At 42.0% G+C, this 25,679-nt stretch overlaps 1 protein-coding gene across 2 annotated transcripts; it reads left to right on the forward strand.

Moving 5' to 3' along the window:
• The first annotated feature begins 4,663 nt into the window (after nucleotides 1–4,663).
• ptprna (protein tyrosine phosphatase receptor type Na) lies at nucleotides 4,664–25,654 on the forward strand. 2 transcript variants are annotated; one of them, XM_015966711.3, is made up of 24 exons: nucleotides 4,664–5,183; nucleotides 7,525–7,575; nucleotides 14,124–14,234; nucleotides 14,352–14,469; nucleotides 14,553–14,700; nucleotides 14,790–14,982; nucleotides 15,775–15,924; nucleotides 16,002–16,136; nucleotides 16,231–16,265; nucleotides 16,351–16,604; nucleotides 16,683–16,769; nucleotides 16,842–16,921; nucleotides 17,064–17,128; nucleotides 19,516–19,725; nucleotides 19,914–20,180; nucleotides 20,264–20,411; nucleotides 20,548–20,621; nucleotides 21,632–21,709; nucleotides 21,790–21,909; nucleotides 22,060–22,226; nucleotides 22,879–22,932; nucleotides 23,035–23,099; nucleotides 24,552–24,625; nucleotides 24,716–25,654. In XM_015966711.3, exons 1-24 carry the CDS (start codon nucleotides 5,102–5,104, stop codon nucleotides 24,785–24,787), a joined length of 2,838 nt encoding a protein of 945 aa, XP_015822197.1. In that variant the 5' UTR covers nucleotides 4,664–5,101; the 3' UTR covers nucleotides 24,788–25,654. The 2 variants fall into 2 exon arrangements, with proteins under 2 accessions (XP_015822197.1, XP_015822198.1); XM_015966712.3 differs by having other exon boundaries at nucleotides 19,962–20,180.
• Nucleotides 25,655–25,679: the final 25 nt, after the last annotated feature.

Raw genomic sequence — 25,679 nt, forward strand, 5'->3', positions numbered from 1 at the left:
ATGTGAAAAAGCAACATTCTCCGATTTTTATTTAAAAATTTTAGGAATGGAAACATTTTGAGTTTTTTTATTTAAACTGAAGAAAATATTTCATTTGTTATCAAAAGTTGTCTACAACTTCAACGTTTAGAGTTTCATGCTGCCAGTGATGACATGTAACTAAGTACAAGTTCTTTGTTAAGTACAATTTTTCTGCATCTGTAATTCACTTAAGTAATTTGAGAAATTCCACTATATATTTTTTAACTTTTCAAAGTAAAAGTAAATTAATTAGCATTTTGTCTAACTTCCACCCCAACCCCGGTCCAATAGAGACCGGCAGCACATTCCCTTGTCTGTGTCGGACAGCAGTTCCAGAAAAAGGTAAAAGTACTTTAATTTGTGTTTTGGCCCTCCCCCCCCCAGGCCGAACAGCACACATGTACACACACAAAACACATTTTTTAATATTAGTCGAATACTCTTACTTTTTACTTTTATTTACATTTGGAAATGCATACTTTAATACTTTTACTTGAGTAAAAAAATTCTTTATTTCACTTTTACTTAAGTCGTTTTTTTTACTCTTTTATCTGTGCTTTTACTTAAATAAAAAAAAGTACTTGTTGAACTACTGCACACTACAACCATTGTTCACCAATACCAGCGAATATGCTGCACAACCCCAGAAAATTTGAATTTTTATTTTCATTACTAATAATATTATTGATCTATTAAGACAAACGTTAACTACTTTACCATTTATTGGACACATTTGGAGTTTGTGTTGACATGCACAGTTATAAATGCTATCTGAGAGCGTATTTAGTCATTATAAAGGCTTTATCATGGTGCTGAAGTCACTCGTTATTTAACCGAGCCACCTAGAAGTTGAAGTGTGCATGATTGGATGCTAGCATGCTACTCTTGAACTCAATGCTTTATCATCTTTCAAAAATATCTAATGAGATTGTAACATTGTCAAAAAAAGCACGTGATTCTCTGTTTACTGTCCAGCATGACTTGTTCAGTCATTTTCAGCATCTGACACAACAACCAGAAATAATCTGAGGTTTTCATCACCAGATGAGAAAAAACCTGATGCTTAAATGTTGTGGGTTAAGAATGTGAACTGCTGATGTGAGAGGCATCCTGGTGGTTTCCCGCTGAATACTACATCATCAGCTCAGGACAGGAGGTGAGTTATAGCTAGCTCCAGGTTGCCTAACAACCCCAGACAAACTACCACACTCTGACCCAGAGCTCAGAAAAGGCACTCTTAAATTAGCACCCAAAACCCAAAGCGACCGGGAAAACATTTATCACTCAAACTCCTTCAGGAAGCAAGTCGTGGTATGTCAACAGCATGCAGCAGCCAAACATTAATCTTAGAGCCATGTAGTGGTTCTACTCTTGTAATTTTTTTTTCATTTGACACCTGTAAAATCTCAGAGGGGAGGGTAAAGTGACAAAAATGTTGATTATGAAAAGAGAGGAGCAGGATTAGAATCTAATCTAAGGTGCAGTCCATGACAACAACACGCAAGCACAGAGTCAGACCCAGAAAGGCCGTCAGCCGCGACGGGAAAGGAGACCTGACGACATGATACGGCTTCTCACCCCCTACCCCCCCCCCCCACACACACACACACACACACACACATGTCGAATCGAGTCAGTCTGGCATTACAGGAGGAGACAAAAGAAAATGTGACAACTCATCGTTGGCTGCAGGACGCTGGTGTTGTCAGAATTAGTGTGGCTGACACAAAAATGAACTGCTTCGGGGTATTTTTCCTCTTTCCCCCAACACCTAAAATTTTAATTTTGAGTTTATAAATAAAAATAGCAAACTTAAAAATGTGGACCAACAGAATTGACAGCAGATCTCGGTGTGTTTTTACAGCGAGGGCTAAATATAGCAGCAAGGGGGGAAAAAACTGTGTTTCAGGGCTTTAATTACATCTATAGGTGACATGAGGTTAGCAAACACAGAGTGTGTGTTACCTAGCAACAAACTCAACATGCATACACACATGCCAAAAAGGTTGAGCTGCTGCAGGAGACTGACCCCCCCCCCCCCCCCCCCCCCCCCAGGCAGAACTAAAAGGAGCACAGAGGGCTGGGAGACAGTGAGTGCGTGCCGTTACATATCTGTGATTGCATTGCCAGAGCGACCTTTCCAACATGTTTCATAGCTAAACCTGCTCCAGATTTACTTCTGAGCTATTTTCAGGAGTGATACCGTAGCGAGAGCCAGCAGCATCACAATGCACCTGAAATAAGCCGGAGCTTTTGTTTCATGAGTCACACGACAATAGATAGAAGGTCTGCTTCCCTTTCATTTCAAGACGACGGGTTGCCATTTGTAAAGTCAGACAGGATTTACGTAACCGAAATGTTTTACGTTATTCAGCCTGCCGTAAGAGGAGATACATACAGTTTTTCTCAGTCGCTTTGGTGTGTTTCTCAGATCAGAATTAAAATTCTCATAACTATTAGTTCAACCTCCACAACATTTAGTCATTTGTGCACATCATAGTAGCAAATTCTCCTTTCTCTGAACAAACTGCAAATGATTTTGGACATGTATCAGTTGCTTTCATACATTTCTCTGCTGTTTTTTGACATTTCCATTTGCTTATGTCATGTCAGTCAAAATGAATTATACTTATGGATGCTGAATAGTCACTCTCAATAAAACTAATAGTCTTACTTTCATTACTTGAGTCATTACACACAAAATTGTTGAACTAGTTATCAAATGTCAAATATCAGTCATCTGTCAAGCAAATTCTATACCTTTCTTTATCATTTTATTCTGGAAATGTCTCCTAAATTGAACAATTGATCACAGGTGAATTTCAGCAGTCACTCATGAGGAGGTGAATCCTCAATTGGCAAGCATATATGAACTGAGCAGGAGCTACAGTACTGTACCTGTATGTTACAGTACTGTGCAATACTGTATGTACTGTTACGTGTACTGTATATTGTTCACATTTGTGCACAGCTCTACCAAAAGGGTGATTTTTTGTTTACATGTATTCTACAGTAAACAAGTGACTGTAGCATATTTTTCTTTTGCACAATGCTGTAGAATTACAAACACTTCTATACAGTAAAAATGTAAAATGTACGTATTCAGTGTCTCAGTTACTCCCCAAACTCCCATAACATCTACAGTAACTTTACTGCACATTTCAAATAGCTGTACAAGTAGGGCATAGTGCTGTCTTGAGCATTTTCAGGTGTCACCAAATGTTCTTGCAATCGAAAACACTGAAATTATAAACTGTCATAGTGAAAACATGATAAAGCCATTTGACTATCTTGTTCATAGAGATGGTATCAAGACTTTTCATTTTGATGGCACCGACAGTTTCATTGACATGAATACTTGCTTTTGAGGAATGGATTTTCAATTTTGAGCACGTGACGTGCTTTTGCAGGCTATCCACTAGGTTTTGCAGTTTGCACTAATTGTTTTGAGAAATGCACTAACTGCTGTGCAAATGTTAACAGTGTTCTGAGAAACACACCAAAGCGACTGAGAAAAACTGTAATTTGGAGTAAAACAATGATTTTTACAAACTAAACATTTAGTTTGAAAACCAAACATTTAGGGCAAACCTAAATACTTATTTTCCAAACTAAATATTTATTCAGGGGGCAGACAGACAGACAGACAGACAGACAGACAGACAGACAGACAGACAGACAGATAGATAGATAGATAGATAGATAGATAGATAGATAGATAGATAGATAGATAGATAGATAGATAGATAGATAGATAGATAGATAGATAGATAGATAGATAGATAGATAGATAGATAGATAGATAGATAGATAGATAGATAGATAGATAGATAGATAGATAGATAGATAGATAGATAGATAGATAGATAGATGATAGACTCATTGACACAGACATATTGTTAAATTATGACTGACTTTACAAATGGTACCCCATACTAGATGAGACGTCTGTCAGCAACACTAGGACACGTTATTTAATACAAGCACAATCTTACGTTACAAGGACACGGTCACTACTTCTGTTTTATGAGATTTCTGTTTGGCACTTTTTCCTCTTGGTGATTTTATGGCCTGCTGAAGCATAACAGCAATCTACCATGCCGACGTGCACGTAGATGTTTGAAGTCTAATTGTTTTCATGATTATTTTTTATTTTTGAATGCGCGCTTACTCTGTGCCTAGCATGCAACCACATGGGCTGCAGTAAGTGACCTGCATTCACCCTCCTGCATCCTCTGAAGAGGCCATTTGTGACTCATTTGCTGCAAAAGTGCGAAGTTTACAAAGTGGCTTTTAAAGGCTGCCATGTGGATCAGAGATTGGGTATTTTTGTTGCACTGGCCTGTGTGTAATCAATTGCAAAAGTAATCTGACTACATGCACCTGTTTTTGTCATCCAGAAGAGGGCGCAAGAGGAAAGCGACATGATGGATGTCAGGCTTCGTTACCACCTTGCGTTCTTGAAATCTATAGTTGTTGTTGTTGTTGTTGTTATTCTTTCTAGTTTTGCATGCAGGATTAAATCTCTAATCACACTTCTTCTGAAAATAGAAATCCTTGCAAAAATATCTGCAACAACTTCGATTTAAACTCCTAAACTGTCTTAATTTGGTCGAATTTGAGAGAAAATCTGTCAGAAATGACTGGCGATGGAGAAGAATAAACAACACCCAGTTTTTTTCTGGCGCGTGCTCGCAGGTTTTTACTTGATGACGTTTCAGGGGGGAATCTGAGTGAAGATCTGTTTTGAAGCCGTGATGACGTCGCTGCAGGTTGCTTTCTTCTGTTGCTGAGAGCTCCCGCCGTCTGCAGACTGTGCGCTGTTTCCGCAGCTGTGCTGTCGTGTCCACAGCCTGTGTCCTCCTCCTCCTCCCTCTCCCACCCGCACGCCCTGCCTGGTCACCGGGAGGACTTCATCTTCCCCATCCCACTCTCCATATTCGTTTTCTTTCCTCCCCCATTACACGTGCTTGGACTGGATTCAGCGAGAGCTGTCGACATCATACCCTGCTGAACATCATGGATATTTAAATCAAAACAAAACCAAACTCCGCATCTTTTCCTCACCTCTGAGCTTCAGATGGCCATGCAACATCTGACGCCATGGCGCGCTCTGCTCCTTCTGGCTGTGCTCTACCAACCAGTAGTATCTGAAAAATACGGTAAGGTGATGGAGACGATGAGGATGATGATGACGATGATGATGAGTTGATGTTTATCAAAATTTGCACTCTTTTGCTAAAGAATCTCAATGTGCATTATTTTAGGCAACCATGCTTGTTTTTTCTTCTCTCAGATCAGCTATGTGGGTAAATAAAGAGATGGGATTAAACTGAGATGGATGGAAGATAAAAGGAGGGATGGAGGAAAGAAAATTCAATCTAATGGGAATTTTCTTTACCAGAGTTGTAAAAGGAGCAATTTCAAGAAATGTTCAGTCTAGGTTTTTGGTTTTAATTTTTACACACCTTGATAAAAACCTGTAGGCAAATCCAAAACAAACACAAAAAAAAATTCACTATTGCTGTTATAATAGAGAGTGCACGACTAAAACGAGAGATTATTTAAATACTATGAACATTCATATGATATTTACGCATCATCCGTATATTTTATTCTCCTCGGCAGACGTTGCAACATGCATCATGTTAAATATGATCTAAAAATGATTGATTATTTAGTAATTACTTTGCATTGGTCGGTTTTTGAATGATGTGATTTGTCGTCAACACAAGGATGCAACAAGTGATTCTTGGATTTTTCTAGTGCTTGCTCGTTTAGCCTAAATGTTTAGTTGAGTTTTGTTTTCTTGCTTGTTCCCTGCACAACAACCGCCCTATAAGATGCACCATCCAGTCATGTATTACACCAGTGGTACACAATTTAGGATTTTAAACGCCAGTAGTAGTAGTTCTGTTACATCTTCTCTGACTTTTGGGCACACCTGCAAATATAAACTGCAAGTAATGTTGCACATTATTTAGCAAATAGCCTTTAACGGGAAAATTGTGCATTCCTGGTAATGGTTAAGAATTACAAGAAGAGTGTTGCAAGAATCACAGATTTCAGCACCATGGACAGAAACTGCTGTTGTCCATTTATCTGCTCACCCATCTCATTCTCCATCTGATTATTCACCCTCACACATGAAACATTAAGGTCTGTGTTAATCCCTTCATGTCCTGTTGCCATGGCAAATGTCGATGCGTTTGTTCTCAGCCTCGTTTATACGCTTCCTGATTATTATGCATCAAAAGTAAAATGCTGAAAAGATGTTGTTTCTGCTGCCTGCTAGGCTGTTGAAGCCAAGGGAATTGATTTATTTCAGCTGTCTGGAGCCATTCTACGAGGCATTAAAGACTGATTGCTGCTGGTGGAAGGTTAATACATGTTGAGGTCTAATTCATGCAGATTTTAGTGCGTGCTGATGTATTTCATCCTTTTGGTCATTTGTTTTAACTTTTCGCTGCTTGTTGACTCATCCCTACATCAATCACAGCTGGATGACTTCCACAGAAATCTGATCATTATTTTCTAAGCAGATTTTGAGGATTTTCCTTCAGTTTTTAGGCACCGTTTGGTTTTGTATTGTAAATTTGATTGTTGAACACAGATGACTTCAGGTCACTTAGGTGGAGTTTTTAACCCCACAATAATTTATAAAGGGCATCTAATTTGTTAGATTATGAGATTACTTGCTGATATCAGTTTTTATTAGAATGAACTGTTGAAGGGAAGTTTGAGAAGCTGTGACGAAAACACAATTTTACTTTTCACTGAACACGCGTATTTGTGGATATGAGTCATCTTTGCATCATTTTTTTGTACAGATGAACATCTTTCTGTTTTTTTTTCTTTCTTACTAACCTGAACCTCTATTTGTTTTTTAAAAGAAAACAGCAAACCACTGGGTGTATTTCTGTTTAATCGTGGGACTCGTCCACCCTTCTAATGATGACCTTTGGTTGATTTTCACATTTCCTTTTTTGGTGAAAATGAAATGTGATTTTCTTAAGCTCAAACAAGGATTGAGATCTGAGCTGTGGTGCATGAGAAAAAGCCAGACACACGTGCACGTTCTGCTTTGCTGCGTTCCTATCTGTCTTCTGTCGGCCACCTGCTCCTTCCCACACTGCTCACACTTCAAGGTCTTACTCAACAAGTAATTCAGAAAAGATTTAACATCTAAAAATGAAACACAACATAAATAACAAAACTATATGTGACCTCCCTATTTGGCAAACTTCATTTTGTTGCAAAAGGAGGCACGCAGAATTCTGTGCTTGAGATCCAAAAGTTTAGAGTGGGATAATGAAGGGGTTACTCCTTAACTAGTACATCTCTTAAATTGCAAAAGGCATATGTTGTTTGCTTTTTACAAACACAGTCAGCTTGTTTTCTGTCGTGTAGTCCCTGTAAATTTGATTTAAATCGTAGTTTAAATAAAAACTGAATGTAAAAGATTTCTAATTTGTGTGTTTTTATGTTGTCTTTCCTCTCAAGGTTGCCTGTTTGAGAGGAAACTGTGCACAAGAGATCAGTTCTGCTCTGACGGTGAGTACGGTACTCCCACGATTAAACATTAACTCTCTTTAAAAGTTAACAACGCTGTTCTGTACCTCAGCAGCAAGTTGGAGTTAAGATGAATGAACTACATTACTGGTCACACACACACACACACACACACACACACACAAACAAATTAGAAATTAGTTTGATTTTTGATGTTAAGATAAATGTACAACAACCAGTAAGAATGTCTAGATTTGTTTCCCCTCTTTGTGCCGTCCTTTCTCCATCACCTGGTACTCTGCTTTTCCTTATCTCCATCTAAGCCCCTCCCCTCCCCCTCTGTCTCCATGGCAACACTGACATCATGGTGAGGTTGACACCTCCACAGTTGTTGTGCTGATACAGTGATGAGTCACTACCACGCGCTTACGTCCTTCTCTGTGGAAACGGCATTTACGCACAAACCCGATCCTTGAGCAGAATACTAACAGCCTTGTTGAGCAGAACTGTGTGTGTGTGTGTGTGTGTGTGTGTGTGTGTGTGTGTGTGTGTGTGTGTGTGTGTGTGTGTGTGTGTGTGTGTGTGTGTGTGTGTGTGTGTGTGAGAGAGAGAGAGAGAGAGAGAGAGAGAGAGAGAGAGAGAGAGAGAGAGAAGGGGGCTGCATTAGGGGAAATTCTACAAACACTCACAGCTTCTTTTTTATACCGCTCTTGTTTCTTCTTTAATGACATAATTATACAAAATAAGCCATTTTTTACACAGATGTCCTTTTTTGTGCTAGAGAACAAGAACGTCTAACAACACCAGTCTGATAAACATTTACAAGCGAGTACTGAGTTGTTAAAATATTGATAAATGTTAGGATGAATCCAAAAATAAGAGTAAATAAAAAGGTCACGATGGAATGTGAATGCTGAAAAACAACTTAAGGCCTGAACTATGAGACCTTAACTGAGCTAAACTGTCTTGATCTTTGCATAATTTTTAAATTGTTTCTGTTTTAGCGTGAAAAATAACTTAAAACACAATTAAAGAACTTAAAAAGAGCTTAAGAGCAGAAAGTTTTAAGCCTTAGTTGAAGGGCCACATTTGTAAAACTGTTTAAGATAAGCCCCCTTATGAAACTTAACAACTGGAATGGGTTTAAAAAAATAAAGCAGTTTTTTTATTCAACGACAATATTTACAGTGCATTGAAAGAGGGAAAAAATAGAAATAGGAGAGGAAGTGGTATAAAACAGTATTTACAGGCAATTCAGATACATATTTTGGACACCCGAGTGAAGAGAGGAGAGGAGCTGTCAACTGATCACCACCTGGTGGTGAGTTGGATCAGATGGCAGGGGAAGATGTCGCGTAGACCTGGAAGACCCAAACACATAGTGAGGGTCTGCTGGGAATGCCTGGCAGAAGAACCTGTTAAGACGGTCTTCAACTCCCACCTCCGGCAGAGCTTTGACCGTGTCCCGAGAGCAGTGGGGCGACATCGACTCCGAGTGGGCCTTGTTCCACTCTGCGATTGTTGAGGCGGCTGTTGCTAGCTGTGGTCGCAAGGTGGCTGGTGCCAGTCGTGGTGGCAACCCCCGTACCCGCTGGTGGACACCAGAGGTTTGGGGAGCCGTCAGGCTGAAGAAGGAGGCCTACAGGGCGTGGCTGGTCTGTGGGTCTCCGGAGGCAGCAGGCAGGTACCGGATAGCCAAGCGGGGTGCAGCAGTGGCAGTTGCCGAGGCAAAATCTCGGGCGTGGGAGGAGTTTGGTGAGACCATGGAGAAAGACTATCGATCGGCGCCAAAGAGGTTCTGGCAAAATGTCCGGCGCCTCAGGAGAAGGAGGCAGCAACTTGCTCACACTTTTTACAGTGGGGATGGGAGCTGCTGATGTCAACTGGGGCTATAGTCGGAGGGTGGAAGGAATACTTTGAGGAGCTCCTCAATCCCACCAACGCGCATTCCGAGGAGGAACCAGAGCCGGGAGACCTGGGGATGGACTGTCCAATCTCGGGGGCAGAAGTTGCTGAGGTAGTCAAACAACTACACAGCGGCGGAGCCCTGGGGGCGGATGAGATTCATCCTGGGTATCTCAAGGCTATGGATGTTGTAGGGCTGTCATGGTTGACACGTCTCTGCAACATTGCGTGGTCATCAGGGGCAGTTCCTGTGGAGTGGCAGACCGGGGTGGTGGTCCCCATCTTTAAGAAGGGTGACCGGAGGGTGTGTTCCAACTACAGGGGGATCACACTCCTTTGCCTCCCTGGAAAGGTCTACTCCAAGGTACTGGAGAGGAGGGTCCGATCGATAGTTGAATCTCAGATAGAGGAGGAGCAATGTGGTTTTCGTCCTGGCCGTGGAACTGTGGACCAGCTCTATACCCTGGCAAGGGTGATGGAGGGAGCATGGGAGTTTGCCCAACCAATCCACATGTGTTTTGTGGATTTGGAGAAGGCTTATGACCGTGTCCTCAGGGACACCCTGTGGGGGACGCTCCAGGAGTATGGGGTGGGTGGCTTTCTGTTAAGGGCCATTCAGTCCCTTTACCAGAGGAGCGTGAGTTTGGTCCGCATAGCTGGTAGTAATTTGGACCTGTTCCCGGTGAGGTTGGACTCCACCAGGACTGCCCTTTGCCACCGGTTCTGTTCATTATCTTTATGGACAGAATTTCTAGGCGCAGCCATGGTGTGGAGTGTGTCGAGTTTGGTGGCAGGAGAATCTCGTCTCTGCTTTTTGCGATGATGTGGTCCTCCTAGCTTCATCCAGCTCTGACCTTCAGCTCTTGCTGGGTAGGTTCGCGGCCGAGTGTGAAGCGGCTGGGATGAGGATCAGCACCTCCAAATCTGAGACCATGGTTCTCAACCGGAGAAGGGTGGCTTGCCAACTCTGGGTCGGGGGAGAGGTCCTACCTCAAGTGGAGGAGTTTAAGTATCTCGGGGTCTTGTTCACGAGTGAGGGTAGGAGGGATCGGGAGATCGACAGGCGGATTGGTTCGGCGTCTGCAGTGATGCGGACGCTGAGCCGATCTGTCGTGGGGAAGAGGGAGCTGAGCCAGAAAGCCAGGCTCTCGATTTACCGGTCGATCTACGTCTCAATCCTCACCTATGGTCATGAGCTTTGGGTAATGACCGAAAGAACGAGATCGCGGATACAAGCGGCCGAAATGAGTTTCCTCCGTAGGGTGGCCGGGCTCAGCCTTAGAGATAGGGTGAGGAGCTCGGACATTCGGGCGGGACTCAGAGTAGAACCGCTGCTCCTCCGGATCGAAAGGAGTCAGTTGAGGTGGTTTGGGCATCTGGTCAGGATGCCTTCTGGATGCCTCCCTGGGGAGGTGTTTTGGGCATGTCCTGCTGGCAGGAGACCCCCGTGTCGACCCAGGACACGTTGGAGAGGTTACATCTCCAATCTGGTCCGGGAACTCCTTGGGGTCCTGCCGGAGGAGCTGGTGGAGGTGGACGGGGAGAAGACGGTCTGGAGCTCCCTAGTTGGGATGCTGCCCCCGTGACCCGGACCCGGATAAGCGGAGGAAGATGACGAAGACGAGAGCACCTTCAGTGCTGCTGCTGGGAAGGATAAAATTATGAATTCCAGCAGCATTATCACTTTTACCGCTTTGTGCGCACACAGAACAAGCCCCTCCACATGCACACATGCACACACACGCGCGCGCACACACACACACACACACACACACACACACACACACACACAGCCTGAAGCGCAGAATACGGAATGCAGAATATCAGCTGGGGGGCAGAATGAGACAGAATGTCATGCGTCTGTGACAGTGTGAGCGTCCTGTCACTGTGACCCGATTGATCATGCGCCCTGGCTACCTGGACAAGTGAGTGCTCTGTTTGGCTAACTGGTTAGCGTGAGTGACTCTCACCCGGGAGTCTGGGGATCAAGTCCTTACCATACAATTTTTTTTATATCCGCCACAGATCTCTGAAGAATTCACAGCATTGACGGCTTCAGCAACGCTGTGCCACTCTGTGAATTTTCTCTCATTTGTTTTGCAAAAGCACTTCCTTTCATTTATCCACTTCACCTACAAGTACCTCAATTTCTGCTTCTGTGAAATTGTGCTTCCTTGATCTGCCTTGATCTACGGTTGCCATCTTCATTGGTGGAATGCTGCAACAGCCGGCCTATGTATATGCATGAGATCCACAAGGCACTTTGCATTGACCATTTATGGCAGAAAGTGGGCGTGTTGAGGGCGGGATGTGACTAAAAAGCAGCTGAGAACCTTTCTCGTTAGTCTCTGATTTATGAAGCGGAGATTGCGTGCAGCTGTGCATACTCCATGTTTGATAGATCACAAACCTACTTGGCGTAAGTACATTTTTTTTAGCTGAGCTTAAGTACGGTTTTAGTAAGGATTCTACGTAATGTTTGATAAATGTGCCCTGTAAGTGGAGGGTTGCAGGTTCAAGCCCCATCTGTTGCGTCTCAGAAACTTAACCTACCTTGCTTGCTGGTGGTGACGGTAGCGTCTGTGTATGGCCACCAGGGTGTGAATGTGTGCATATGTCTGGGGTAAATGACTGTGTTGAAAAGCACCTTGGGGGGTTGTATATTCCTATGAAGGTGCAATATAAAATACAGGCCATTTGCTTGTTGTTTCTGGCAACATTTTGTAGTTGAAGCATGCGGTATTTTTAATATAAGCTTAAATTTTGGAAAAATGGAACCAAATCTGCATGGAGCATTTGTATTTTCCCCCACTTCTAGAAAAAAAATATATATATATATATTTAGAATGTTTCTTAGGGTCAAAATTCTTCACTTGATGGACAAAACATCAGCGTCTGCACCTTTCACCACCAATCAACTCCTGTCATCTTCTGATGGTAAATTTCCTTCTTCTCTGTCTGTTTATTGTCTTTTTACTTCAATTTAAGTCCGACGAGATACTGTAGGTAGGCAGAAAATATCAATTTAAAAAAATCTATGTAAGATGTCAACTTACTTTCAGTAAAAAAAAAAAAAAAAGTGACTCCCGTCTCCTTATTGAGCTCCTGGCTCGTTTTGGAGCTGTTTTATTAACGAAACATTTTAATCTCTTCTAATCTGTTCATTGTAAAAGCTTCGCCTCTCAGCTCGCTGTAGCTTTTTGGTTGTGTGCGGATTAACTGGTGTAGTGACTGCAGTGACTCATCAGTGCACCAAATAAAACACCATCTCTCCTGCTTTCCCTGTCCCCACACTCACAGCTTATTGCACAAATTTCTTTCTCAAAACAACATTTAAATTTTCTCACTGAAAAGCCATGATGAGATTTGGCTTTTGATGCTAATATGTATACAATTAAGGTATTTGCTCCTATCTCTTTTCAAACATATCATGATTAATGATTTGTCATCGTTTAAATAGATTAAAATCAACTGACTTACAAGTATCTTATGCATTTTTTTACATTTAGGCAGTTGTTTACCGCCGTAAAGCACAATAAACTTCTTGTAAATGATGATTCGTGTGCAACTTAAGTCAGAGCTCATCTAGCTGATGCAAAGTCCAAACCTGACATTAAGGTGTTTCAAAAGCACGATGTTTCCTGTGATCATGAGAACAGACGTGATCTCAGAACACGATCAAATCACAAAAGCTTCACTGACTTTCACTGTCCCTCTGAGTGCATGCGGGGTTTGGACGTGGGGTTTAACTCATCGTGGGTTATTTAAGTGTGGGCTGCCATATGAATTTATATTAGGAGAGGGTGCTAGGCCTCTTAGCTGGCCTCAATACATTTCTTTTGATCAAATGGGTTAGTTAAAATAAACAACTAATTTGTTTTTTAGGGCTTGTTACCTCTTATATATAAATTGCGGTTTTTCTTCTAAGCATTGGATGTTTTCTTCTGATTAATCCAGAAAAATGCATTTGTTAAAGGAGATATAATAAGACAGCTTTTTAAGAAGTTAAAATAGTTCTATGGTTGATTTAAAAAAACATGTTCATGAAGTATTTTTGTACAAAATCCCTTTAAATTCAAGCAGTTTTATTCTTGACAGTTTCAGGACCTTCCTGAATGAAGGACGCTTTCACTTTAAGAAACCTAGCTGTTGCTGGCCACGCCCACCAATCCCCCGCTCAAGCTGCTATAAGCTGAGATGCTCCGATATCCAGGAGAAGCTCAGAGTAGAGTTCTCTTGTACATGAGAGGTGGTTCTATTCTAATCCCCCCCCCCCCCATTTGTGATGTCACAATTGGGGACTTTTTGAAACAGCTTGTTTTAAGAGGCAAACAACTCCTAAAAATAGACATTGACAGAAAATGGTTGGATGGGTGTTTTTGATGTTTTGAATGTTCGTGGAGGCAGTAGAGATCAGCATGGCTGCACAAAGAGATGTAAAAGGTGATTTTTGCATAATATGTGCCGTTTAAAAATGATGTCTCTCGTTTTTCCTTTTTGTTGCAATGAGCCAATCCAACATGCAAAAAATCCCATCAGAGACACTAATGCAAGTAGATTATCTACTTTAAATGTGTTTCTAAAATTGGATCCCATATAAGAAGTTTTTTGCTCTACAGACAAAACTGAAGGTTTCCGTTTCCTCTCCTGTGTGCACATGGTGTGAATGCATGTGTTTTTTCCAGATGGGTTGTTCGGCCAGTGTCGAAGTTCAAAGCAGGACCAGGTCCAGTACCAAGTGACAGTTCCTGTGCTGAAGAGGATGCAGGAAGTCCTCAAACAGCTCATGCTACAAGGTGTGACACAAGAAATCCACATGAATCATTGAATCATATTTACAGTTTTCCTCATAGGCCTCTCTGCTTTATACAGTTTAATCTTTATGATATTCCTTTATTTCCATCGGCGTGTAGGGCTGTCGTGGCAGGATGACATCACTCAGTATATTTTGTCAAAGGAGCTGAAGAGAGTTCCCCACGTTACCCTCCCATCAAAGCCAAACTCTTCATCATCATCCGCTCATTTGCCTAAGTGAGCATTTTGCGTAAGAATTATTTACAATAAACAAAAACAATTCTTTCTGATCCTGATTGTGTTTCCATTTGGGTTGCCAGATCCAAACAGCACATCCTCCACCACCCCAGCTCCAAGTCAGGATCCACACCTTCTGGTGGTAAATATGTGGACTACATGATTGTCGAGCCTCCTCAGTCCCCGCTGCGCATGCAGACAGCATCCCTTGACCCTTATGCATATCACCAGGTACATCACATGTTGTGCAAAAGCTGAGGAAAGACGGAATAATCTAACGCGGCAAGCCTCATTTTAATAATTCTGTATACCAACTACAGCACAGGTATCAAGATGAAGTAGAGAGGTCACTTTTGAGCGCTGGGGGGTATGCTCGTCCACCCTCAAGGTCCCAGGTCAGCCAGAGAGAGCGAGAGCGAGACAGGCAGCTGCTGCAAGAAGCTCGGTCTCTTTACCTGGCATCTGGGCAGCCATCTTACCGACACAGAGGAGCTGCACCCATGGCACCTGCAGGTAAAGGCGTTGGGTAAATTTGTCTTTAACCCTTTAGGCCCTAGGCATTTTTTCTTTGGGCCCTGGCGCCTCCCAATCGGGGGCCTTTGGAGTTTCATGTCCCAAGTGTCAGTGATGGTTTGCATTCCCCGAGCACAGCTACAGCTACAATCAAAACAGTTTAGATTGTAAACAAAGCAATTTTTGGTTTTTGACACATTAAGATAAAATAATACTTGCCCTGTGTGAAAGTGCTGACAGGATGGAGGTTGTGAGTTCAAATTCCATTTAGGAAATTTAGTCAATTGTTTTATTTATTCCAGGGGTCCTCAACTACATTTGTTCAAGGTTTTTTTTCCCAGCAGACACCAGAGAAGGTCAGATGCTCTTCTAAAATAAAGTTCAAAATCATTGTATCTTAATTTATTACCATTTAAAATGGCCTTGTTTCCCATCTGGGCTGTTTGGTTGTGGTTTTAGTTGTGTTTGGAGAATGTGAACAGTTGTAGATGTTTGGGACATGAAACTGTAGAGGCCCCCAACTGGGGGGCATTAGGGTTAAACAGGTTAATGTCTATACACACTACGTTGTGCTTTCTGTGTCAGTGATGCAGCTTGACTGTAAACAATCGGAAAAGTTTACAAAGATTGTGCGAGTCTGGCTCAGTGCAAGCAGAAAACACTGAAGAGATGGTTGTCTCAAGACTTTTTGAGTGCTTTGTCCTTAAAACCAGAATAGAACATGTTTTAATGCGTCAGACACATCATAACTATAACAAGTATTTTAAAATGATTACTTACTGTTTACTGCAGGTCTCCCTTATGATAATCTGGACTTGGAAATACCAGTGGACTACGTGGAAGACTACACCCTAGAGGAAAGGCTTGGTACTGCAGGAAGGCAGCAAAACCTTCAGAGTAAGAAAGCTCCTCAGGACGTCAGAACTGGGTCTCAAAACAACGGTGAGCAAACCTAAATGGTCTTCAAGATCTATTTACACATGTAGCTGATGAGTGAATGTTGTGCTCTTATTTGTTAGACAACTTGCTCCAGAGGATTTCGGATGTTCTGAGGAGGTACAACGTTGATCCCAGGGATCTCAGTCAGGAGCAGCTCTACAAGCTGGCCCTCATACTGCAACTTCTGCAAGGCCAGGACAAAGCGCCCCCAACAGGTCCCACATATGAGCAGATCTACGCATTCATTTGAGGATTTTCTTATTTTTTCGCTACAGCTAAATTGTCTGAATTTTATTTCTTTCAACGTAGATCAAGTTGGAAAAGATCTTATCTCTCTCAAAGAGGTGTGTTAATCCTCTTGTAAGCAGCAAATCTAAACACAATTATGCATTTTTTCTCCACTGATAACTCTGCTGTGGTTTCGTTTAGATGCAGATGCTGGATAAAGAGGGCGTGTCCAAACCAGAGAAGCCTGCACCTCCTCTTGGTCCCCCTGATAGTCCTCCTGCTCCCCCATCTGCTTCCATCCTTGATTCTCCTCCAACTAAGGGTGCCAGTCTTCCCACAGCTCCCTCCAAACCTTCTCAGACCACCCCCGAGGAAGCTGCAAAGAACATCAAGGAGCCGTTTATTGAGGGTGCCGATGCCAAAGAGGAGTATGGGTATATTGTCACCAACCAGAGGTCAGCACTTCAGTTCTTCAACTACTTTTTTTTATTTCAGGATTTATATTAATCATGATGCTTTTCTTCCACCTGCAGTCATCTGAGTCTGTATGATGGAGTGAAGCTGTTGGAGCTACTGGCTGATAAAATACACTTGACAACCAGCAGCTTCATCAACATTAGGTAAGACAGAAGATTGTTTTTCTTGCACGCCTCAGAAGACCTTAACACATGTACGCTTGGTTGTGTCACCAGCGTGGTCGGACCTGCGTTGACGTTCCGAATCCGTCAGAATGAGCAAAATATGACGGTTGCAGAGGTGGCTGCTAAAGCCGGTGAGACGCACACACACACACACACAACCCCAGAGATGCAACCTCTCAAATGAGTAGAAATAAAGTTCTTCTTTATAGTTTTGTCCACTTCTCTAAACTCGTTCTTTAATACCAATGAGTGTGTTTTTATCCACCTTTACAGTATCAGAGAAAACCTTCCTGGAGTCTGAGACTGGCTTAAAAATTGTGCAAACTGGTGTTGGAGAGGTACTCCACTCGCACACACACACACACACACACACACACACACACGCACACACACACACACACATTTTCATTAATAAATCAGCCAGATTATGAGCTAATTCCAGTTTGGTTCTGGTTTTAAAGAGCAAGTCAACCCCTACCAGAGTCTAACTCCACTCCCACTTCATGTTTGAAAAATGCAACAACTGCTGTTGCCTGGCAGACCGAGAAGGCGGAGCTGCTAACAAATACACACACACACAGGCTCACGACAGCATTGTGACATCATAATGTACCAGTTTACATCATAGCATACTTCTTAGCCAATAGCGGTGGCAGATTTAAATTAAAATACAGTGCAGAGTTTTTACCTGACAACGGCGCAACACTGCCAGTTTTAGGCAGAATATTTAAATTTGAACTAAGATGCACTGAAGTGCCAAATTATTGACGACACGCGTCTGCAGCACGATTAGACACTCGTTTATTTAGTTTATCAGCAAAAAAAAAAAAGTTTATTTGGGGTGACTTGCTCTTTAAGGACCAGTTTGGGACAGTGATGTTTTTATCTGGAACTTGAACAGAGCTAATTCAGGAAGAAAAGATAAAGTCATATTGATAATCTTTACAGGTCAACTTTAATAAGGTTTTTCATACATTTGCAGCGTTCTCTTGTAGGAAATAATACCTTGTAATTTGTTCTCTGGGAGAGAAAAAAAAAAGCTCTGGTGTGCCTGTTTGAGGACGTTGAAGTCAGCCGGAGGAGAAATTAGCTTCAGACAAGTCTTGTTTCCTGATATGTGGACATCTTGCCTCTGATTGGCTACAGCAACACAACTCTTCCACTGACTCTGCTTGCTCTGAAACGTTGAAATTTTATCTCCATGCAAAAAGAAGCCTGGAGGAGTTCTGCTGTGTGGTGGAGCTACTAATGCTAACAGTTGGCTTCAAGTAGTTGAGACATTCCCTGCTGTTTCCTGGACACTAAACCAACAATCGCTTTCCTCGTCCATGACTGTTAAGTGACAATGTGATGTACATCTGTCAGGCTTTTCCAATCCTAGAGTGTCATCGTCTATTTTCTATCTGAAGCTAATGCAGGAGATATGTTAGAGACTATTTTCATGTTCAGCCTGCATCAAAATCTCAGAGTCTGATCTTTTTTTAAAAAATAACAAGTAAAAATGGTTGCTCAGTGAACTTGCTCTTTAAAGTTCTTGAAAGAACGAGCACTTGAGAGATTGTGAACACAGCTGATTTGTTTGTTTTATTGATGACTTTCTTCTGTAGAAACTAATGAAGACTGAGGCGACATTTTAGCAGTTAGATTACTGTGTTAAAAAGACGCACTGCGAGGAGATAAGTTTCACTTTTGGTTCTACTAAACGGACACTAGGGGGTGCTGAAAGCAAACCCAAACTGTCAAGTGTGCCTTCAGAAGAACAAAGCATCTCACTTGTAAGGCTCATTTTACAATCCTAGTTTTTATCCTTGTCTCCATTTTGTGTGCACATGAGTGAGTGAGTGAGTGAGTGAGTGAGTGAGTGAGTGAGTGAGTGAGTGAGTGAGTGAGTGAGTGAGTGAGTGAGTGAGTGAGTGAGTGAGTGAGTGAGTGAGTGAGTGAGTGAGTGAGTGAGTGACAGCCATTATTTCACTTGTTGCCATGGCGTTTCACCTCTTCCTCCTCCTCCTACCCCTTCCTTTGGCTGACTGATCTGAGGTGTTTTGGCAACTGTCATAAGTGTCATTAACATGAATATTCACACAATCAGCTTCTACATACACATCACTATTAGTTCGCCACAACTTTAGCAGTTTTAATGTAGAACAACATGCACATTTGGATCATTTAAACATAAATTAAAAGAAACAAACAAACATTTTGAAGCTTTAAACTGATGAAATGTAAATGTGATGCTTTGAATTGTTGCATCAACATGTCTTTGACCCTAAATGAACAGAAATATTAAGTCAGAGGATTTGTTTTAGTCTTATTTTACATCAGATGAACGATCTAATGGCTGTTTCTGATGACATATAGGACAGGAGATGACGAACAGGTGGGATTTTACTGTTTAGGCAGCGCTGATGTGAGTAAAGCCCCCGCGGGAGGTTAGTTGATCTTTCCAGCGCCTCAGCTGTCTTGTTAATGGATTCATCGGAGCATGCAACTTTGACCTTACAGACCTCTGTCTGCAGAGCTGAACCTCAGCAGCTCATGGAGCACACATATCTGCCCGGTGCAGTTACAGAGAATCAAATCAGTCATAAAAATAAAATGGGTGACCTTTAAGTTAAGAGTCGGGAGACGGCTCACCCTCTGGAGCAGCGACTTTTAGCTCAACTCAAGTTCATTGTGAGGAATGGAGATAAATCTGTTGGATAATCTTTTTTTTCTGTTTTCTTAGAGAACCAATGCACGGGGTCTCCCTCTGGTATCCAGGGTTCCTCAGGGTTCCAGTGGGACCGTCATCACACTTGTTTCCATGGCGGTGGTGGGTGGTGTGCTGGTACTGGCCATGGCTGTAGCTTGTTTCAGGCATTATACCCACCAAGTGGCCAATGGTAAGCTTGGCCTGGGGCCAGAGGGAGGAGCGGAAACACACTTTGACTACCAGGTAAAGGAAAATGCTTTTATTGCATATTATCTTTAATGACTTGATGTGATAAGAGGCCTAAAAAAATAATGTTGAAAAAATGTGTGAATTAGCATTTCTATTATCTACAGCATTGGTTCTCCTGACATAAATAGTGTATTGAAGTGATGCAATAATTACAAAATTAAGGACATTTTTTGTATATTTAGGAGCTGTGTCGGCAGCACATGGCATCCAAGTCCTCTCTGTCCCGTCAGGATTGTGTGGGAGGGGTGAGCAGCAGCATGGCGGGGCCTGCCGTAGGAACGGGCGCTGGTGGGCGACGGGGGACAGACACATCCCGGGTCAGCAGCGTTTCCTCCCAGTTCAGCGATGGCCCACAGCACAGCCCATCCTCCACCCACAGCTCCACCCCATCCTGGAGCGAGGAACCAGCTCAATCTAACATGGACATCTCCACGGGTCATATGATACTAGTAAGTGATGACACAATCAATATGGAATTAGAAACAACCTCCTGGTGCTGCAGAAATAATCCAGCTATACTTCTCTGATGCAGGCGTACATGGAGGACCACTTGCGGAATAAAGACCGGCTGCAGAAGGAGTGGGAGGCCCTTTGCTCCTACCAGGCTGAACCTTGTTCTGTAGCGGTGGCTCAAAACACAACCAACATGGACAAAAACAGACACGCTGAAGCCCTTCCCTGTCAGTTTATCAACTTCTCACTTTCTGATTTGCAGATAACAAAAGATACAAATTAGAAGCTGAAGTCAGATTTTAAACGTGTCTAAAGGGTTGCTAAAGTGACAAATATTCACCATAACCCTGTAATATTTTCAAGATGACCACTCTCGTGTGAAGCTGAAGGCCGGAGTAAACCCTAATAAACAAGATTACATCAACGCCAGTTTTATTGTAAGAATTCACACAATATATTAAATTAATGTGATAATTTTATTGAAATAACTGTTACTTTTTAAACTTTTCTGTACTTTTCTGTAAAACAAGTTTTAATCTACATTAGAGGAGACATATTATGACTTTTCTTCTTAAAGAGTAACTGAACCCCAAAATGGTTTTTTTGTTTAGAAACTGTATAACTGGATCTTTACAATGCAATCTTTCTGTTTCTGTGCATTTTTTGTCTATCTAGGTCTAAAAACGCCTTAGTGCTGCCCCCTGTGGGTTGAACTGTGGCTACTGCATTTTAAACTTGTGATTGACTGGGGCTGGTACAATTTCACATCATCGGTACAGTCTCCTCCCACTATCCCTCCCTCCTGGGATGGAAAACCCCCACACTTGACCATGCCACTCTGTGCCTCCTGGCAACGCCCACTTTCATAGCATTTTTCAAATCTTGACTAGGGGTGGAGTTACATTTTCTAACGGTGTGCAGTCGCTCTTTAAGTTATAATAGTTTTATAGTTGATACAGAACATGAAGTTCTTTGCACTAAATCTCTCATCCCTCTCATAAAAAGCAGTCTCAGTAGTTTTATTCTTGACATTTTCAGTACCTTCCAGAATGAGCTGTTTCAGGGCTTTGTCACTTTAAGAATAAAAGTGGGAGATGGCCACGCCCACCCATATCCTGCTCAGTCTGCTATAGGCTGAAAAACTCCCAATATCTAGGAGATTCTCGGAGTAGAGCCCCTGCTCCTCCAGCAGCGGCTCTCTCTTGCGCATGAGAGGTGGTTCTATTCTAATTTCCCTGTTTGTGACATCACAAATGGGGATTTAGTGAGACAGCTTGTTTTAAGCGCATAATTCCTGAAACCAAACTCTGACAGGAAATGGATGGGCAGACTTTTTTCATGTTTGGAATGGTTTTAGTGGCAGTAGAGACCCACATGGCAGCAAAAAGGGAATGCAAAGGTTTATTTGGACTTTTTTGGTGTAATTTTTCTTCTTTCCATGCAACAGTTCGATCATGACCCTCGCCAGCCAGCGTATATTGCTACACAAGGACCACTTCCCCACACTGTTGCTGATTTCTGGCAGGTGAGTGACTTGGTTATTGTTGTTGCATGTGTTGGCATGTGTTTGTGAACGGGTGTGTTTACGATGTCCTCGTCGCGCAGATGGTTTGGGAGAACGGCTGCACGGTGATTGTGATGATGACGGCTTTGGTAGAGGACGGAGAGAAGCAGTGTGAGCGATACTGGCCTGATGAGGGCTCCTCGCTCTACCACATCTATGAGGTTCATAAGTGCATTATTTCATCCAGCTAAAATCTGAGCAAAGAATTCAGCCCAGTGAAGCTGTTTTTGCTATTTATTTTTATTTTAAAAATAATTATTTCTTTAAAATTCCCCCTTGTTGTATTTTATACCCCTAATTGTCTCCTTCAGGTGAACCTGGTGTCAGAGCACATCTGGTGTAAGGACTTCCTTGTGCGCAGCTTCTACTTGAAGAATGTCCAGACGCAGGAAACGAGAACCCTGACACAATTTCACTTCCTGAGCTGGCCAGGTGACGGGATCCCCACCTCTACGCGTCCACTACTAGACTTCCGCAGGTAAAAAAAAAAAAAAACATAAATGCAAATTGAGACTGTCCCTTTCATGTAGAGGTGCCACAAGATTCAGTCTCTTGCGATAGACAACTAAAATGCCATAATGCTGTATAAAATATTCTGTTTGTGTCATTAAATACGTTTATTTTAACATCTGGAGATCAAATGAGGCCCTCATATCAGTCATTTTATGTTTTCTATATCCATTATCTTGGTTCCCTTTGCCTCTCTCCCAGTGTGCAGGTCGATAGGCTTGTATTTAACATCTCCCAGTGTCATTTTTGTGGTTTGCAGCTAGTACTCTGGCTCCAGTTGCATAGTCACAAAAATGAGCATTGGCAGGTGTGACTGGCTGCTGCAGGAGGGACAGTGAATCTGTGGCTTCTTCTCCACCTCTTCTGTCTCACTCCTCATCTCATACACACGAGTGCTCCCTGTCTCATCGGTGTCCTTCACTGCTTTTTAACACGTTTTCTACATTTCCTTTCACCTTATTTGTTGATTTTATTTAAACTACAAAGCATGTCTGCTCACAGTTGCTTAAAGAGTTTCTAACCCTGAATGTGTTGTAGCTATAAATACAGAAGAAATCCTTTCTTCGTGTTGTCTATCTTCATCTTTTTTCTCCTTGCTGTTGTTTACTCCTGCAATTTAGGAAGGTGAATAAATGTTACAGAGGTCGATCCTGCCCCATCATCATTCACTGCAGGTAGGAAAAGCAGGTCCATATTCCTATGAATATTAATCTGGAGGTGACGTATCACACTATGAATGATGTGTTTTATTTGACCTGCCTCTTTCGTTCCTGCAGTGATGGAACCAGCAGGACTGGCACGTACGTCCTCATTGACATGGTGCTGAACCGGATGGCTAAAGGTAAGCCAGGCTCACAGATATGAACACAAAGCAGGAATGACTAATTAAATAACAAAATAAATTGCTTAATTTTATGGTAGGAGATTTGATGGATGTAAAAATAGTTTTACCTATCTTGAACACTGGAGAGAGCTATATTCACTGGCTTGTTTTTAATTTTAAAAAGGTTCTTCGAGTTAGATTTGTATTTTTGTACAAGGCATCAATTATTTATAAATTACTGTTATTAAATAAATTAATGGACATGGACTCTCCCATCTTGGCTCATGGCGGGAAGGCTGTTGTTACTGTAAAGGCCGACTGTGGAACACGGACAATCTGGCGAACTCTGGTGTTCAGAGGTGGTATTGCAACAATAGGACTGATTTTCCAGCCGCTGGGATGTTGGTTCCCTGCTGACCTGCTGCTGACACGTTCCAGCATGGACGTAATTTTCACTTTAGAAGTGGGAGGGGCACGGGGGCGGGGGGGGGGGGGTATCTTTACAGTATGTTCTAATGGGAAACAGACTTCAACACAAACAGTTGTTTTCTGCTTGGTCCTAGAGCTCAACCAGTGTCAATTTAATATAGTGAAATATTGTTTTTGGATGGTAAAAAGTGCAGGGGTCAAACCTTGACTTTGGAAAAAGTGGGGGGGACATGACAACCCCCCCCCCCCCCCCCCAAAAAAAAAATTTCGTCCATGTGTTCCAGCATCATGTTCAGAGACAAATTGTACAGGATAAGGACAAATTTCTATTAATAAGTTCATTTTACAATAGTGTTTACCGTTAGAACATCTTCTGGGCTCAGAATCGGCTGCTTGACTTGTCAAGTGTGCCATTTTACACAGTCCCAGCCTCGCCTTGCTGAGCGCAACGGTGCCCTCTAGTGGCTGGTTGATATAAACAAACAGCGCCGTGGCCAATTGAATAAAAATTTTAGTATTCATCTTTTTTTTAATAGCTTTAAAGGAAGAAACTGTACATTAATTCTGCACACCTCTGAATGCCCTGTGGAGGTATTTTTTAAATATTGCTTTTTATTAAAATGTTTCATATTCTAACTTTAATTTAGCGTTCAGGAGAGACGTTAGCCTTAGCAACTCCACAACAAGGCAGAACTGTTTGTGGAGATAAAGCACCAACTGTGGCAAAGCAAACAGTTAGTGGAAGTCAATCAGAGCAAATGTGTTGGAAAAAAGCCACGAACTTGTACCCAAATAAATAATCAGTGGTATAGATTTGTTTCTATTTAGACTAAAAAAATGTTTTACTAAAAACTGACCAATTGTGCGTTTTGAACATGTTTCTGATCTGAGTCACTGTGTAGCTCCAAAATAATTGTATTTACTCATTTCAGATAAGAAAAGCGTTGTTTATTTATGTTGCTCGACGCTAAATTCGTGCGTATTTAGAATCAAAAAGAGATCAGTATGTTAATAGTTATTTGTCACAATTCTTATTATTAGGAGTGAAAGAGATCGACATTGCAGCCTCACTGGAGCACATCAGAGACCAGCGACGCGGACTGGTTCGCACCAAGGTACCAACAATCTGTGTGTGTGTGTTGGTATAGCATATCAGTTTGACTTTATAAGTTCATAACCCAGATGTGTCGCTCTCTGCTGTTCAGGACCAGTTTGAGTTCGCTCTGACTGCAGTGGCTGAGGAGGTGAATGCCATCTTGAAAGCTCTGCCACAGTGAGGCTCGGCGACTGAGGAACACGCAGATGGCACACGCAGGCACACGAAAACACGGGCTCTGCACGACCACACTCATCAGATTTATTCACATATGTTCATTACTGCCACAAAAATCGGATCAGCCACAACTTGAACTGTTGCAACATTCCAGCTCTTCATTTGCACTTTTTTTTTCCAACGTTTTCAAACATCAAACACGAACAACGGATTTTTATTATTTTTGCTGTGAAACTTTAAACCAAGACAAGGATGCAGCCATTAGATGAGAATTCAAACCTTTGTGCCTGTGTGAAAACAGAAGAAATGTCCACTTTATTCCTCACCTGGGTAAAGAATATTGTGGTCAGACAGGAAAGAAAATACCTCTAAACAACAGCAGAGTCACAGTAAATGTATCAGTGCCCCATTTACCTTTTGCCAAATGATCCGTTAATGTTCTAATTGGACTAATATTAAAGTAACAAACCAAAAAAGACATTCAGAAACGTTGTAAGGTTACTTTTGATCTTAAATCGTTGAATGTGGTGTTTTGTGTCCAGATGAAAAGTTTAAACTTCAGTCGAGTCGAGTGTGTTTATTTCTAGCGACTTTTTTAATTCGTAAAGTTTGTCTTAAAACTTTAGTGTTTGCTTTCAACTCTTACTTCCTAAATAAAAAAGCTAAACATGGCACTTAGGGTACATACTTTCCCCATTATCTTTCTGTTTATCAAAAATCATCTTTCTCACTGTGCAACCCTGTGATTAATGTATATAACTCATCCTGATGATTGTGTTTATTTCATGTAGCAGACAAATAGAAAATATCTATAAAAATGTATTTTTGACTTGACTTAAATAAATTTGTGATGTGATGCAGCAGAAAAAAATGAGTGCTGGATGGATCTATTTCCG

The sequence above is a fragment of the Nothobranchius furzeri genome, chromosome 14 (assembly GCF_043380555.1).
Source record: "Nothobranchius furzeri strain GRZ-AD chromosome 14, NfurGRZ-RIMD1, whole genome shotgun sequence".
Lineage (NCBI taxonomy): Eukaryota > Metazoa > Chordata > Actinopteri > Cyprinodontiformes > Nothobranchiidae > Nothobranchius > Nothobranchius furzeri.

What these genes read in the sequence shown, in the direction of transcription:
- ptprna (XM_015966711.3), top strand. Translation starts at nt 5,102, where the DNA reads ATGGCCATGCAACATCTGACGCCATGGCGCGCTCTGCTCCTTCTGGCT. An exon ending in AGATCAGTTCTGCTCTGACG is followed by an intron (nt 7,576 to 14,123) that starts GTGAGTACGGTA and finishes TGTTTTTTCCAG; the next exon opens with ATGGGTTGTTCGGCCAGTGT. An exon ending in GCTGAACCGGATGGCTAAAG is followed by an intron (nt 23,100 to 24,551) that starts GTAAGCCAGGCT and finishes TCTTATTATTAG; the next exon opens with GAGTGAAAGAGATCGACATT.